The sequence below is a fragment of the Otolemur garnettii genome, unplaced genomic scaffold (assembly GCF_000181295.1).
Source record: "Otolemur garnettii isolate 467f Iridium unplaced genomic scaffold, OtoGar3 scaffold00127, whole genome shotgun sequence".
NCBI lineage: Eukaryota > Metazoa > Chordata > Mammalia > Primates > Galagidae > Otolemur > Otolemur garnettii.
The window spans coordinates 3,393,167-3,409,513 of record NW_003852522.1 but is presented as its reverse complement, the minus strand read 5'-3'; the positions used below and the strand labels follow the sequence as shown (position 1 = coordinate 3,409,513).

The 16,347-nt window shown below is 49.3% G+C and overlaps 1 protein-coding gene across 7 annotated transcripts in view; it reads left to right on the top strand.

Moving 5' to 3' along the window:
* The window catches only part of ILF3 (interleukin enhancer binding factor 3), a 48,785-nt gene that overhangs the window by 31,233 nt on the left and 1,205 nt on the right, over positions 1 to 16,347 (top strand). For 2 of the 7 annotated variants that reach the window (XM_012810200.2, XM_023518013.1), the window contains exons 5-19: positions 347 to 494; positions 1,916 to 2,007; positions 2,392 to 2,487; positions 4,929 to 5,040; positions 5,469 to 5,566; positions 6,138 to 6,249; positions 6,342 to 6,452; positions 7,067 to 7,266; positions 7,964 to 8,131; positions 8,453 to 8,590; positions 8,703 to 8,879; positions 8,976 to 9,129; positions 9,257 to 9,310; positions 12,639 to 13,001; positions 13,736 to 13,864. In XM_012810200.2, the coding sequence (XP_012665654.1) occupies positions 347 to 494; positions 1,916 to 2,007; positions 2,392 to 2,487; positions 4,929 to 5,040; positions 5,469 to 5,566; positions 6,138 to 6,249; positions 6,342 to 6,452; positions 7,067 to 7,266; positions 7,964 to 8,131; positions 8,453 to 8,590; positions 8,703 to 8,879; positions 8,976 to 9,129; positions 9,257 to 9,310; positions 12,639 to 13,001; positions 13,736 to 13,864 (2,152 nt within the window). Of the gene's footprint in view, positions 1 to 346; positions 495 to 1,915; positions 2,008 to 2,391; positions 2,488 to 4,928; positions 5,041 to 5,468; positions 5,567 to 6,137; positions 6,250 to 6,341; positions 6,453 to 7,066; positions 7,267 to 7,963; positions 8,132 to 8,452; positions 8,591 to 8,702; positions 8,880 to 8,975; positions 9,130 to 9,256; positions 9,311 to 9,754; positions 11,105 to 12,638; positions 13,002 to 13,735; positions 13,865 to 16,347 lie in introns of those variants that run through there. The other 5 variants (XM_023518014.1, XM_012810201.2, XM_012810202.2 and 2 more) reach the window with 5 other exon arrangements.

The window sequence follows — 16,347 nt, the reverse complement described above, 5'->3', positions numbered from 1 at the left end:
CTTGAGCCACAGACGCCAAGCCAGAGCCTCAGTCTTAATGAGATTGATTTATCCAAAGCTATCTACTAAATGGCAAATGGATGATCCCTTTCTCCTGGATCCTAAACTCTGCCCCATTACATTTTAAAGCTCTTACGGAAATTACTTTTCTTACTGCAGTAAGTCACCCTCTCTCTGGAGTACCCAGAACATGGCCCACAACCTGGTCAGCTAGAGGAAAGTCCACATTGTCCAAAGGAAGGCACTCCTGGGATGTCATACACACAAAATTGACCTTTCTGTTGCAAGATCTGGTGGTGCTGATTGCCTCAAGAAAGTGTATTAAAAGTTGCATTTTTGTTTTTAGGCTGTAACAGAAGACAAGTACGAAATACTGCAATCTATCGATGATGCTGCAATTGTGATAAAAAACACAAAAGAGCCTCTGTTGTCTCTAACCATCCACCTGACATCCCCTGTTGTCAGAGAAGAAATGGAAAAAGTATTAGCTGGAGGTAGGGAAGCTGAGACAAGCCGGCAGGACTTTGAAAACATGGTGTTCCCTCACTATTCAAATGTGCTATTCAGTTTTAGACTGCTTTGGTAAAAAGCTTTTGGTATAGATTTGACCACCTTTACTCTGAGATCACATCTCCCCTTGGCTTTAATACTTGGGAGTTTGACAAAAAATGGTCACACTAAAAGTGAGTAGCACTTTTCATAGGGGATTGCACCATTTTTATCTAAATTCTTGAATGTTCTCAAACATAATGAAACTTGTTTTTCTGTTGAGCCATTCTCTGGCTTTTCAAAAGTGTGTCCCTGGCAGTTTTACGGTTTTTAAATGATTGACAGCAAACAGCTGGTTTCTGCATGAGTGTCATGTTGGAGTTGTACAGACAGCTTGTGCTACAGCAGAACTGAGGTCCTCGTTTTTCCTCTTCACTTGGTGCTTTTATCAACCAGAGCCACAGAGATGCTCAAAACTGATACAGAGTTTTGGATAAAGTTTTACATTGTAGTACAATTTTTTTTTCAAACCACATCTTTGGACCTAAGACGCTGATAATGTGTTCACCATTTACAGTCTATCCAAGGTCCCTCACATGCCTCTTTTCAGGCCTTATCCAAATCCCTGATACACAGATAGTGAAAAGACAAACACTCCAGTTCTGCTGCAGCATATGCTGGCTTAGTGCCCTTGCTGCTGTTCTGTTGCTTACCTTTGGTTTTCACTCATATCTGATTCCAACTACCAAAGCCCTTCTAGTTTTATCAATTTAGGGACGCTGGACCTTTGACCAACAGGACTCTCTCTGTCACGGGCTGGGGCTAGGGCATTCCCGCCTGGTGGGCGGCGGTGGTCCCCTTTGCTGCAGTTGCCTGGGGATGGCTATTGTGGCAAGCAGAGAGGGAGTTCATTTCTACTCTCCCCACCTTTTTTTTTTTCGTACTCAAATTTTAGCATAGCTAATTTATTGGGAGAACATGGGGAGGAGGCATGGAACAGTCTATAAGAAGATAGGATCCACCTATCTTTCCCCCCTCCCCCATGAGATTATCCCTTTCAGAATAACTTCCCACTTTGGGGGGTTTTTTGTTTTTTGTTTTTTTGGGTTTTTTTGGTTTTTGTTTTTGTTTTTGTTTTTTGGGTTTTTTCGTTTATTTGTGTATGTGTTTTTTTTTTGTTTTGTTTTGTTTTTGGGGTTTTTGGGGGGGGGCTTGTTTTTTGGAGGGGGCCTCTGATTTTTGTGATTTCCTCTCAGGGCAGAGTTCAATACACTTTAGTTCTCCTTCCCTGGTCTAGGGTGGAGATGAATTCAGCTTCTGGGAAACTCAGCTGCCCTTTATTTAGGTCACTGCCACATCCCCTTTCCACCTGACAGAAACCCCTTGGTCAAACTGTGCCTTGTCTTCTTATTCCATCCATGAATAGAAACGCTATCAGTCAACGATCCCCCGGACGTTCTGGACAGGCAGAAATGCCTTGCTGCCTTGGCGTCCCTCCGACACGCCAAGTGGTTCCAGGTTTGCATTTTGTTCTTCTATTTGTCTTTTGATAGAGCATTCCTAAGTTTTAACTTGGCTAACTTTTACCATAAAGATTCTTAAACATTGACGATAGCTGCGCCGAACTTAGTGCCTGCAGACATGCAGCGACTAAAGGAGCGCACACCCACAAATTTGACACCCCCAGAGGAGGCTGTGACTGAGTCAGTGGGCCGCTGCTGCTTTGTGTTAGGAGTAACATTCTTGTATATACAGTGAAATTGCTACTGGCCACAAACTTGGTGGTCATGAATGTTGATCATTTACCCTTGCAAAGCAGCACTGTAAGATTTGTGTTTTTCATGTTGGCCTACATCCAGGGAGGTGCCTTAGTCTAAAGAGTCTATGTTTTCTTCCCCCTAGGCCAGAGCTAATGGGCTGAAGTCCTGTGTCATTGTCATTCGGGTCCTCAGGGACCTATGCACCCGTGTGCCCACCTGGGGGCCACTTCGAGGCTGGGTAAGCTACCTTGTCGCTGTGATCACCAGGGAGTGGTGGTGTGTACAGAGACACTCTCCCCTATGCCAGGAACACTTGAAGGAGACTGAGCATGAGTGGCATTTCTCAGGGTGGTTGATGTGTATCCTTCAGAGCTGCTTATCAAGCAGCAAGTACTGTGTTCCGCACCTTAGGGCGAGATCAGGGTGAGATGGACCCTTCTGCGGAGAACATGCAGGCAGTCTGATGTGATCTCCTCAATGAGAAAGCATTTATAGATGCTCTTTTAAATGGGAAATAGACTAGGGCCTGTGGACCAGTTCTGATTAGCTACTTGTTCTCCCAACTTACAGTTATTAATCGTTTTTATATTTAAATTTTATTTTATTATTATTTATTTATTTATTTATTTATTTTTGTAGTTTTTGGCCAGGGCAGAGTTTGAACCTGCCACCTCCAGAATATAGGGCTGGCACCCTGCTCCTTTGAGCCACAGGCGCTGCCCTATATTTAAATTTTAAATATAAATACCTATGTTATAGTCTCAACTTGGCCTCTGGGCTCACATAGCCTAAAAAGATTTCATGTTTCCTCCTCTAGCTCCCCCCTTTTTTGGTAAAGATGTAGTCTCACTTTGTCGCCCTTGGTAGAGTGCTGTGGCATTGCACAGCTCACAGCAGCCTCCAGCTCATGGCTCAGGCAATTCTTTTTTTTTTTTTTTTGAGACGGAACCTCAAGCTGTCCCCCTGGGTAGAGTGCCGTGGCATAGCTCACAGCAACTTCCAACTCCTGGGCTCAAGCGAGTCTCCTGCCTCCGCCTCCCAAGTTGCTGGGACCATAGGCACCGGCCATAACACCTGGCTATTTTTTTTCGATACAGCCATCGTTGTTGTTTGGCGGGCCCAGGCTGGATTGGAACCTGCCACCTTAGATGTATGTGGCTGGCGTCTTAGCCACTTGAGCCACAGGTGCCAAGCCGGCAATTCTCTTGCCTCAGCCTCCTGAGTAGCTGGGACTATAGGCCCCTGCCACAATGCCTGGCTTTTTTTGTTGTTGTTGTTGCAGTTTGGCCAGGGCCAGGTTTGAACCCACCACCCTCGATATATGGGGCCAGCACCCTACCCACTGAGCCACACGTGCCACCCTCTCCCTTTTTTTGTTGGAGACAGAATCTCACTATGTCACCTTAAGTAGAATGCCGAGGCATCACAGCTAACAGCAACCTCAAACTTTTGGGCCTAAGCTATTCTCTTGCCTTAGCCTCCCAAGTAGTTGGGACTAAAGGCACCCGCCATAACGCCCAGCTATTTTGTTGTCATTGTTTTGTTTTGTTTTGTTTTTTTAAAGACAGAGCCTCAAGCTATTCCCCTGGGTAGAGTGCCACGGCATCACAGCTCACAGCAGCCTCCAACTCCTAGGCTCAAGCGAGTCTCCTGCCTCAGCCTCCCAAGTAGCTGGGACCACAGGTGCCCGCCACAACATCTGACTATTTTTTGGTTGCAGCCATCATTGTTGTTTTTGGTGGGCCCAGGCTGGATTTGATTGAACCTGCCACCTTATGTGTATGTGGCTGGCGCCTTAACCACTTGAGTCACAGGCTCCGAGCCTGTTTAGCAGGCTGGGGCTAAGTTCAAACCTGCCAGCCCTAGTGTATGTGGCCGGCACCCTAAACACTGAGCTACAGGCACTGAGCCTGCCCTTTTTTTGTTTGTTTGTTTGTTTGTTTGTTTGTTTCGTTTTTTTGAGACAATCTCACTATGTCACCCTAAGTAGATTGCCATGGCAATCTTAGGTTGAGCTCACAGCAACCTCAAACTCTTGGGCTCAAGCAATTCTCTTGCTTTGGCCTCCCAAGTAGCTGGGACTACAGGTGCTCATCACAAAGCCTGGCTATTTTTTGTTGAAGTTGACATTGTTGGTTTGCTGGCCTGGGCTGGGTTCGAACCCGCCACTTCGGTGTATGTGGCTAACCCTGTAACCATTGTGCTATGGGCGCTGAGCCTCACGTCTAGCTCTTTCAGAAAATTGAAGAATGTTGCCCCTGGTGCTGTTGCTTTGGCTTTGACCAAGAATGGATGGCAGGCTATCCTTTTTTTTTCTTTTTTTTTCTTTTTTGAGATAGGCTCACTATGACACCCTGGATAGAGTGCTGTAACATCACAGCTCACAGCAACCTCAAACTCTTGGGCTTATGCAATTCTCTTGCCTTAGCCTCCCAAGTAGCTGGGACTGTCATCACCCGCACAATGCCCGGCTACTTTTTGTTGCAGTTGTCACTATTTCTTAGCTGCCTTGGGTCAGGGTCAAACCTGCCTGCTTTAGTGTATGTGGCCAGTGCTGTAATCACTGTGCTATGGGTGCCAAGCCCCAGGCTTTCCTCTACACATACACAGTAATAGCTCCTTAGCACCAGCTGACCCTGTCCCTCATACTGTGGTTCATTGTCCCCTTTTCTCTTACAGCCTCTTGAGCTCCTGTGTGAAAAATCCATCGGCACAGCCAACAGACCGATGGGGGCTGGTGAGGCCCTCCGGAGAGTCCTGGAGTGCCTGGCTTCGGGCATCGTGATGCCAGGTTGGGGCCTTGTGCTTTGTAAGCAGCAGGGCAAGAACAGGAATTGAGGCCCTAAGGCCACTTCCTTGCTGGTCCAGTAACTGGGTTAGGGCAGCAGCAGCTCCGTGTCCACCCCCTGTAGGGCTGAAGCATGTGACTACCCTCTTGCACCATCATATCCAGCCCTGTGCCGAGTCTGCAGCCGTGATCGGTGGGCGGATCGGGGGCAGTGGTGACCCACTCCCACGTGACTTTCTTGCTCTGAGACATATGTGGATTATTTCTGTCAAGGGCTGGATGCCGAGTGGGTCACCGAGCTCGGCATGTTTTCCAGAGCTGGGTGTGGATGGGGCGTGGGGTGTAATGCACCTGGTTCCCTCAGCCAGCACAGCTCTTCCAAGATGCTAAAAGATAATCCTCTGCATATCTTCCTTGTTTCCTGCCTTCAGATGGTTCTGGCATTTATGACCCTTGTGAAAAAGAAGCCACTGATGCTATTGGGCATCTAGACAGACAGCAACGGGAAGATATCACACAGAGTGCGCAGGTATAGTCATCGCCATTGCCAACGTGAGCCCTTACCCAGTCTGTACTCACTGGCTTTCAGTTCCATTACTGGGTATTGTTATAGCAGCCCCTGGACTTGCAGGCTCAGGTTGGGGATTGAGGTGAAGGGATTACATTTCTGATACAGGGTGCCCCAATCTGGGCTGCTTCTTTCCCCTGGTGCCATGTGTGGTTGTCATTTCCCCCCTTGTCTTGCTCGAGTGTTGTTTTCAGACACCGAGTTCATTGGGGAGATGTGTTTGCTGTGGGAACTGTTTTGGGGTTTCTTCCCCTACAAGCCCACCACGTGGCTCCGTGTGGTAACCAATCCCCAGGTTGGGGTCTCCTGTATTTCTCTCAAAGGGGGGTGGTCACAGACTGGTCTTCCCCTACAGCAAGGTTGGGCCCAAGCAGCCAGGTTCTCCCCTGGCTGTTAGGAGACCCCTTGCTATTGTAGGGGAGACCATTAGCAACCCCTCAGCTCCTGCCCCTCCTCAGAAGGTGTTAGTGAGCACACACATTTGGCCATCAGTACAGAGCAGCTCAGTCAGACTCTTTTTCCCCTTCTCCAGCATGCATTGCGGCTTGCTGCATTTGGCCAGCTCCATAAAGTCCTGGGTATGGACCCTCTGCCTTCCAAGATGCCCAAGAAACCAAAGAATGAAAACCCAGTGGACTACACTGGTAAGCCTGTGGCAGGTGCCTGGTGGCAGTGGCTCTTATAAGAGCAGCCACCTTCATTTCTCAGTGGCTTCTGTCTTGTTCTCTCCTTGCAGTTCAAATCCCCCCCAGCACCACCTATGCCATTACGCCTATGAAACGACCAATGGAAGAAGATGGGGAGGAAAAGTCTCCCAGCAAAAAGAAGAAGAAGATTCAAAAGAAAGGTACAGATGTCTGTTCGCACTAGTTCCCTTTATTCTCCTAGAAAGTTTCCTCCTAATTGGTGTGATGCACGCTTTTGATTTATTTTTCTTGGACACAATTTTTTTTTTTTTAAGAGACAGTCTTACTTTGTTGCCCTCTTTAGAGTGCTGTAGCGTCACAGCTGTCAGCAACCTCCAGCTCTTGGGCTTAGGCAATTCTCTTGGCTCAGCTTCCTGAGTAGCTGGGACTACAGGTGCCTGCCACAACATCTGGCTATTTTATTGTTGTTGTTGTTGTTGTTTTAGTTTGGCCAGGGCTGGGTTCGATCCCTCCACCCTTGGTATATGGGGTTGATGCCCCACTCACTGAGCCACAGGCGCTCCCCATTGGACACAATTTTTAAGTCTATCCAACAGTTAGTAACTATGTGGGCGCAGAACACAAGTAGAGAATGTTGGTCCCTCAGCTGGAAGTCAGGGGAGAAACTCAGGCCAGGCATTGGTACTCTAGGCCACATAATCCATAACCCACTATGTCAGGCCACAGAGGCTTTGTCTTTAGAATTGACTAAGCTTTCTCTGGTGTAGACATGCTGAAGTGCTGATGTAGAACCATCTTGCTGTTCTGTCTTTAGAGGAGAAGGCAGAACCTCCCCAAGCGATGAATGCCCTGATGCGGCTGAATCAGCTGAAGCCAGGCCTGCAGTACAAACTGGTTTCCCAAACTGGGCCTGTCCATGCCCCCATCTTCACTATGTCAGTGGAGGTTGATGGCAATTCATTCGAGGCCTCTGGACCATCCAAAAAGACTGCCAAGCTGCATGTGGCTGTTAAAGTAAGTGTGGCCAGTGTTGCTGTCTTCTGAACAGCAGAACTATTATCTTCATCTTGGGCTCCTGGCGAGCCATCACTCCTCAGGGATGCCCTTATAGTAGTAGTGTGGAGATTGAGTCTCTTGGCAGGGCATGCAGACCCTGAAAACATGAACAGCCACATGGAAATCTGCCGAATCAGTTGGCGATAAAAATGCCATCTTAGGCTGAGTACAGTGGCTCACTCCTATAATCCTAGCACTGGGAGGCTAAGGCGGGTGGAATGCCTGAGCTCAGGAGTTCAAGACTGGCCAGAGCAAGAGTGAGACCCTGTCTCTAGAAATAGCTGGGCATTGTGGCAGACACCTACGGTCCCATCTACTTTGGAAGCTCAGGCAAGAGAATTGCTTAGAATCCAAGAGTTTGAGGATACTGTGAACTATGATGCCATTGCACTCTGCCAAGGGTGACAAAGTGAGACTCTGTCTCGAAAGAAAGAAAAAGAAAAAACCATTCTTGCAGGGGCTGTCTGGCAGAGGTTCTCTAATCAGGGACTCCTAGGGTCTTGAAAGAACCCTTTTCCAGATAGCTGGATTCTACCTTGCAAACATTTGGTTTAGGGTACTCAGGGAAGCTTGTCTGCATGGGGAGAATTCCCTCAGTAACCCCATGCCAAGCCAGCCCTCCCTCACAGAGCCTGGGGGCTTGCTGCGTATGCAGGTGTTACAGGACATGGGCTTGCCGACGGGTGCCGAGGGCAGGGACTCAAGCAAGGGGGAAGACTCTGCTGAGGAGACAGAAGCGAAGCCTGCTGTGGTGGCCCCTACTCCTGTGGTGGAAGCTGTCTCAACCCCCAGTGCTGCTTTTCCCTCAGATGCCACTACCGAGGTGAGCCCATGATGGTCACTGGCAGTAGCCACCAGGAGAAGGGCAGGCAGGCTTGTGTTCACAAGCAAAGCAGTTGTTGTGACTTTGGTTTCCACAACAAGTAGTAGACCTTTCAGGCCAGGATCCTGCACAGGGAACTAGGGATGCCCCCAAGCCTTGGCAGAGGGCCTTGCTGATATCCAAAGTTGGGGGTTGGAGAGGAAGTCATGTTGCTGGGAGCCTCCCACATAAGTCAGCAGTCTGGGAGTGGCAAATGCTGGCGGGGTGTGAGGCTGGGAATCCCTAACTGAGGTGGTTGGTTTTTTTGCTGTTTTCCCTGAGAACGTGAAACAGCAGGGGCCGATCCTGACGAAGCATGGCAAGAACCCAGTTATGGAGCTGAATGAGAAGAGGCGTGGCCTCAAGTATGAGCTCATCTCAGAGACTGGGGGAAGCCATGACAAGCGGTTTGTCATGGAGGTGAGCACTGGGCCACTTTGCTTAGATTCCTGGGAGAGGCAGTCCCTGTAGAGGCTGGGAGCTCAGGAGGAGAGGCACCTGGTCATCCCTGACACATGTCTGTTCTTTCCAGGTTGAGGTAGATGGACAGAAGTTTCAAGGTGCTGGTTCCAACAAAAAGGTGGCAAAGGCATATGCTGCCCTTGCAGCACTAGAAAAGCTCTTCCCTGACACCCCTCTTGCGCTTGATGCTAATAAAAAGAAGAGAGCCCCAGTACCTGTCAGAGGTGGACCGAAATTTGCTGCTAAGGTGAGCAGTTCCCAGAAAACCTTTGGCCTGGGCACGAGTTCTCCTGCAGTCACTGAGTGAGGTGAATATAACTTGTCCATGTTCTCTCCTGTCCAGCCGCATAACCCTGGCTTTGGCATGGGAGGCCCCATGCACAATGAAGTCCCCCCACCCCCTAACCTTCGAGGACGGGGACGAGGAGGGAATATCCGTGGGCGAGGACGAGGACGAGGATTTGGTGGCACCAACCACGGAGGCTACATGAATGCTGGTGAGGGCTGTTGTCTTGTGCTGTCCTGTGTACCCCAATTGCATGGGGGTCGTCCCTGCTCTCTTGAGCTAGGGGGTCAGGGCAGACGGACTTCGGACTCCTGCTAATCGTGTCTGTCACCTTCCAGGTGCTGGGTATGGAAGCTACGGGTATGGAGGCAACTCAGCAACAGCAGGCTACAGTAAGTGTGTGTTTCTCTCTCTCTGACTTGGGAAGCAGCTGTAGTGTAGCTCCAGGGCCCAGTTAGTGGAGGGCAGCCAGAAGCAGCCTCACAGAGGCTTCAAAGTGTGGTGTGAACCTTTTTGCGGTGATTAGATCAGAAAACCCGCAAGGCTCTGTCCCACAGAGTGGGATTGAGTCTTTTAAGTGTTAGCACATGAACTCGTGTGAGTGCACAGTTCCTGAAAAGTCAGAATTTTAAATTTCTCTGCTTTAAGCCAAGTGAAGCACCAGCCTTGTCAGTATGTTTTTGTGATAGTACACAGCTCTGGTCTTGAGAAGGAGCCTTCATTGGGGGGTACAGGAGCAGAGAAATCTAAAACATGAAATTTCAAATGTGGCGCTCTGTGCCCTTTTTCAAAAGAATTCTAATTTCTTCTCTCTGCTCTGTCTCCCCCTTTTGTAGGTGACTTTTTCACAGACTGCTACGGCTATCATGATTTTGGGTCTTCCTAGAGCGTCTAAAAGTATTGCACACAAAATCAACTTTTTACTCCAATTTCCTCCAACTCCAAAACCCAAAGTGTCCGTGCTGTGTCCCTGTGTGTGCTTCACTGGGTTTCTCAACCGTGGCTTTTCACCGCAGCTTGTCTGAAACTCTTAGCCTGCAGAATTTAAGACAATGGCAGTTTTTATCGTGATTTGCCTTTGAACTTGCTCATACTGAAGTTCACAATAAGTGGAAAATAATTTTTCAGAGAATGTATTTTTGTGCAGAATTGCACAGAATTCTAGAGCCAGCGTTGTTCAGCATCAAGGCAAAAGCCCCACCTTTGCTTTTTATGGAAAGCATTACTTTATTTAAAGAGACAGTGATGCATTTTAATCTACCTTTGTCTTAATTTACAGCAGGTTTTGTATGAATTTTTAACCTTTTAACAAATTCCCAAATCTGATTGATGCCTTTGACAGTAATGAAAATGGTTTCATCACATCTAAATCCAGAGCAACTGGCTTTGTTTTTCTTCTGAGCATGTAAATTGTAGGGATTGTGGGGAACTGTACATTGCGCTGAGTTAACTTCTCCCACCTTTTGTAAATGCTCTGGTGGGTTCTTGTTTGGGGATACAATATTTCATAGTGGGTTTAGCTAGAGAGTGAACTCTCAAAGGTATCAAAATTGTGCTTCCATTATAAGTGCAAAAAATAGACAGGCTTTAAAGGGTAGGTAACGGGAAATTTTGCAAGTCCTTATTACAACTGCAACCCATGAGATTCTGGATTTTGGTGTCTTCCCCTCTCCTCCCCAAAAGGTGGTTTTTAAAGTAAGGAGAAAGAGCCACATACATCCCCTGCTTTTCCAGCCAGCTTTGGCTTTAGCAGAGCCTATGCTGCCAGTGGGTACACAGACTCCAGAGGTCTAGAAGTTTCTGCCTCATTACAGAGGTACACAGGGGTTATCTTGGCTCTTTACTGAGGCCCCTGTTTTCTGTTAGGGCCCTCCTTAGAAACTGGTTTTGGCTCTGGTCAGCAGGGGTTTTTTGCAGCAAAGTCTGCCTTTGTGTTGACTTGCAAGATTTTGCGTTATTCAGGCAAAAACTGGTCAAAGTGGTTACTACATGATTTGTTCCCAGAGGTTTGAAACATTCAGTGAAACTTTTTAAAACTTTGATTGCATGATGTATTTTTTTTTTAGAAAGTTATTGTTTGAGAATAATGTCTTTTTATACCAGGAAATAGTTATCCTTAATGACATTGCAAACTTCCCCTCCCCTTTATTTTTTTTTTTTTAATCAATACATGTTAAAGTAACAAGGCCTCAGTACTTGCGTCTTCATTCATTCCTGGCTTCAGGCGGGGCAAGGTGGTGTGCTCAGTGTAGGACACTGGGGATACTGGGGCTGGGGGGGACACTGGGGATCTTCTTGAGAGGGATTCTGAAGATTCCGTCACCCCAGCCTCCTCACTGAGCCTCCACGTATTTGCTTTCTTGCATTGTGGGATGTGTCCTTCTTGGTGCGTTGGCTTTGTTGCGGGGCGGCAGGGTTGGGGGTGGCCCACAGAGCACAGACTGTAGTCTGGGGGTCAGGTCTGTGCAGACTACTATGCAAGCAGCCCATGACACACACATCTCTAGTGGGCGAAAAGCACGTGAGAATTCCCAAGATGGCCCCACCTGGAATGCATGGGACCCTTGGTGCTGAGGCTGGGAGGGAAGGACAGGCTGAGTGGGAGCATCCCCTCTCCCTACCACCCACCCTGGGCCTAGCTGAGCAGACCCCCTGGCTATTTGGGCCAAGGCAGCTACGTGCTCAGCCCTGCCTGCTCTGGGAGCCCGAGGGCCCCCTATCTTGCTGAGCACTCGGCATTGCTGTGCAGGGCTGGGACACCACCTGGCTGCAAAGTGTGCTCACCCTCTAAGCTGTCCAATACCTACTACTACAACTCTTGGCATGGGGCTCCCTTGTGCAACATTCCTGTAGTCAGTGCCTCCTGTCACTCCTCTTGAGTCCCTGGTGGAACTGCCTCCTATTAACAAACCTAGTGACCACAACAGGAACTGTACCATCACATTCTCAACTTCAGGCCTGAGAATGTGGCGGCCACACTGTACCACTCACTGGTCCTACTGCTTAGTCATGCCTGTGCCCATCAGCTGTGCTGAGAATGCAGAAGGGGCATTGGGTCACCAGAACCATAGCTTGAGGCCCCTCCTGGGTGTCCCGATCCCATCTTGGCAAGTCTCTCCCCACCAGACTGGGACTTGCTCTGCTGCTTCAGCCATGTGTTAGCAGAGATAACACCAGAAAGGTGCCCTGTATCATTGGCCAAGTCTCAATTTCTCTTCCAAGAACCATCGCAAGACTAGTTGGTCTTCTAAAAATGATGAGGGTTTTAGGGGCCTTGTTGGAAAGCATCTCATGGGGTCCCCTATCTATGCCTCTGAGCCTGTTCCCAGCACAGTGGGGAGCAGGGGTGGTGGCCTTCTGCTTCTCTGGGGCTTTGCTTTTCTTGCCACTGTTGGGGATGTCTGGGTAGCCAGCAGCTCATCTGCTCTCGGAACCCATCTCATTGTAATGTTGACATCTGCTGCAAAGGCTGCTGTCGTGCACTGCTTGGCAAAGATCCATTGTTGTCATCAGCTGATGGGTGAGTGGAACTGAAGGCTGGGCTGCTCCAGCAGGGCTGTGTTAATGACTGGGGCCACTGCTCCTCTATCCTTCCTCTTCTCTGCCTCTGGGCAGCAGGCTTGCTGATCAGCCTTCAGGGCCCACAGCTATGAATGCCCTTCCCTCCCCTCTTCCTGCCCTTTCCCGATGCTACGCCTGACCCGCTGCCTCCCTGTTTAGGTCAGTTCTACAGCAACGGAGGGCATTCTGGGAATGCTGGTGGCGGTGGAGGCGGGGGCGGTGGCGGCTCCTCTGGCTACGGCTCCTACTACCAAGGTGACAACTACAACTCACCGGTGCCCCCAAAACACGCTGGGAAGAAGCAGCTGCATGGGGGCCAACAGAAGCCCTCCTACGGCTCAGGCTACCAGTCCCACCAGGGCCAGCAGCAGTCCTACAGCCAGAGCCAATATGGCAGCTACGGTCCCCCGCAGGGCAAGCAGAAGGGCTACAACCACGGCCAAGGCAACTACTCCTACTCAAACTCCTACAACTCTTCTGGGGGCGGGGGCGGATCCGACTACAACTACGAGAGCAAATTCAGTGAGTTGACGCCCCGTAACCCTCAGCCTAGCCAGGGTCTAGGGCCCTGCAGTGCAGCCTATGGAGTGGCAGAATTTGGGCACTGCTGGGAGACGAAGAGGCAGACAGGTGGTGTGTTGGCTATGGGCAGGTATTAGGGAAGATCCAGGAGGCCGGACCCCTGCAGCACCTTCTCCAATAGCCATTGTTGCTGAGGCCTCCATGTTGAGGCTCAGAGGTGTAGGCCATGAGACCTGGTACCTGCTCTAGCATTGTAAGTGTTGAGTCTGGTCCAGGAGTGAGTCTGACTCAATTTTTCCTCTGCGATTCCCTCTCCCACACACACTAGCCTGGTAGGCTGGTGTAGCACACTGAGCAGAGTGGGAGGGTGGGTATCCTCACAGCAGTAGGCTGGAGGCCTTGCAGAACCTCTTGCTAGGGAACAAGTGCAGAGAAAGTGCTGGGTGAGAGCAGAGGCAGCGGTCTTAGACTGGATGTGCTTCCTGATGGCTGCTGGAAAGGTTGGGTGGTGGAGCAGGCAGGAAGACAAGACAGGGCTGGATTCAGAGCTTAGCAACCAGCCTGGCATGTCTCTGTTGAGCTGACGTGTGCCATGTCTAAACAGAGGGGGATCTACACAGGCCTAGGGTCTGATCCAAGGGCCTGTCACATTCAGGGGTACACCATGCATCTTTGAGCCTCCCCGTCTGTGTCTTTCCTGAGGCCCGTTAACTGCACTGTCCTCTCTCCCACAGACTACAGTGGTGGTGGAGGCCGGAGCGGTGGCAACAGCTATGGCTCAGGCGGGGCATCCTACAACCCAGGCTCACACGGGGGCTATGGAGGAGGTTCTGGGGGCAGCTCCTCATACCAAGGCAAACAAGGTGGGCTTAGAGTCATAGGTGGCACAGCATGGGGGTCCCAGCTGATGTTACGAGGAGAAATGTGGCCCTGGTGGGAGGAGAGAGCACCATGGGCAGGGCCACAGTGGAAGTTGCACCGTGGCTTCTGTGTGGGACCCCATAAGAACACAACTCAGGGCCCTGGGCAGTGGCTCACACTTAAAATCCTAGCACTCTGGGAGACCAAATCAGGGAAAGGGTCCTTGGGGTCAAGGAGTTCAAGATCAGCCTGAGCAATAGTGAGACCCTGTCTCTACTAAACAGAAAAACGGGCTTAACGCTTAGCTTAGTGGTTAGGGTGCTGGCCACATACACCAGGGCTGGTGGGTTCGACTTGGCACCAGCCTGCTAAACAACAATAACAACAACAAAAATAGCAGGGCGTTGTTCTGGGCACCTATAGTCCGAGCTACTAGGGAGGCTCAGGCAAGGGTAAGAGAATTGCTTAAGCCCAAGAGTTTGAGGATGGCTCAGCACCCGTAGCACTGGTTATGGCGTCAGCCACATGAACTGAGGCTGGTGGGTTTGAACCCAGCTTGGGCCAGCTAAATAACAATGACAACATCAACAAATAGCCGGACATTGTGACGGGCTCTTGTAGTCCCAGCTACTTGGGAGTCTGAGGCAAGAGAATCGCTTAAGCCCAAGAGTCTGAGGTTTCTGTGAGCTGACGTCACAGCACTCCACCGAGGGTGACATAGACTGTCTCAAAAAAAAGAAAAAAGCAGTGCCTATGTTTCGGGGGAATGAGGTGCTAGCCCTATATATCAGAGGTGGCAGATTCAAACCTGGCCCTGGCCAAAAACTGCAAAAAAAAAAAAGTTTGAGAATGCTATGAGCTGTGACGTCATGGAACTCTATTGAGGGTGACATAGTGAGATTCTACCTCAAAATAAATAGAGGCTTGGCACCCGTAGCACATTGTTTAAGGTGCGCAGCCACATACACCAAGACTGGTAGGTTCAAACCCAGCCTGAGCCAGCTAAATGACGACAACTGCAATAAAAAATAGCCAGCTGTTGTGGTGGGCACCTGTAGTCTCAGCTACTTGGGAGACTGAGGAAAGAGAATCTCTTAAACCCAGGAATTTGAGGTTGCTGTGAACTGTGATGCCATGGCACTCTACTGAGGGCAACATAATAAGACTCTTATCTCAAAAATAAATAAATAAAATAGATAGATAGCCTGGTGGGGTGGCAGGTACCTGTAATCCCAGTTACTTGTGAGGGTGAGGCAGGAGGATCACTTGGACCCAGGAGTTTGACGTTGCTGTGAGGTATGATGACGCCATGGTACTCTAGCCTGGGCAACAGAAGGTGACTCTAGAAAACAACAAAAAAAAAAAACTGGGTCATGGGTTTGAGACCAACCTGAGCGAGAGTGAGACCTTGTCTCTAAAAATAGCCGGGTGTTGTGGCGGGTACCTGTAGTCCCAGCTAATTGGGAGGCGGAGGCAAGAGAATCACTTGAGCCCAAGAGTTTGAGGTTTCTGTCATCTGTGACCCAACAGCACTCTACTGAGGGTGATATACTGAGACTCTGTATCAAAAAAAAAAAAAGAAACGAAAACAACAAAAAATAGCCAGGCATTGTGGCGGGCACCTATACTTCCAGCTACTTGGAAGGCTGAGGCAAGACAAATCAGTGAAGCCCAAGAGTTTTTTTTTGCTCTTTTTTTTTTTTTTAAAAAGAGATTCCTACTTTGTCACCCTCCTCCGTAGAGTGCTGTGGGGTCACAGCTGACCACAGCCTCCAGCTCTTGGGTTTAGGTGAGTCTCTTGCCTCTGCCTCCCAAGTAGCTAGGACTATAGGCACCCACCACAACACCTGCTTGTTGTTTTTTTTTTTTTATTGCAGTTTGGCTGGGGTTGGGTTCAAACCTGCCACCCTCAGTATATGGGACTGGTGCCCTACTCAGCCACAGGTGCCACCCTGAAGCCTAGGAGTTTGAGGTTGCTGTGAATTTGTAACGCTGCTGCACTCTACTGAGGGCAACATATTGAGACTCTGTCTCAAGAAAAAAAAAATGAATAAATAAAATGTAAAAAGAGTAAATAAAACATATGTACCATGAGCACTATTAGGAATACCATGATACTAAAAAAAAGGGAAGAAAAATAACTGGGCTCAGGCATACCAAATGCTTAGATTTTTTAGGAGAGTTGGTAGTGTCCCTACTCTTAAATGTTAGCACTTGTTTGAAATACAGGTGACATTGGGGTGGTGCCCGTAGCTCACTGGGTAGGGCGCCAGCCACATGCAGCAGGGCTGGTGGGTTTGAACCCAGCCCTAGCCTGCTAAAAAAAAGAAAGACATCGGTGACACTTAGGCCAAATTGGATTGTGCACTGAGGTTCGAGCCAGCAGCTCGGCTCTGCTCAGGCAACCCAAGCTACAGTTCATTCTAGAAGCCAGGGTTATGAGGGTCGCACGTCTAAGGTTGTTGGTAATAGATGTTTTTTTTTT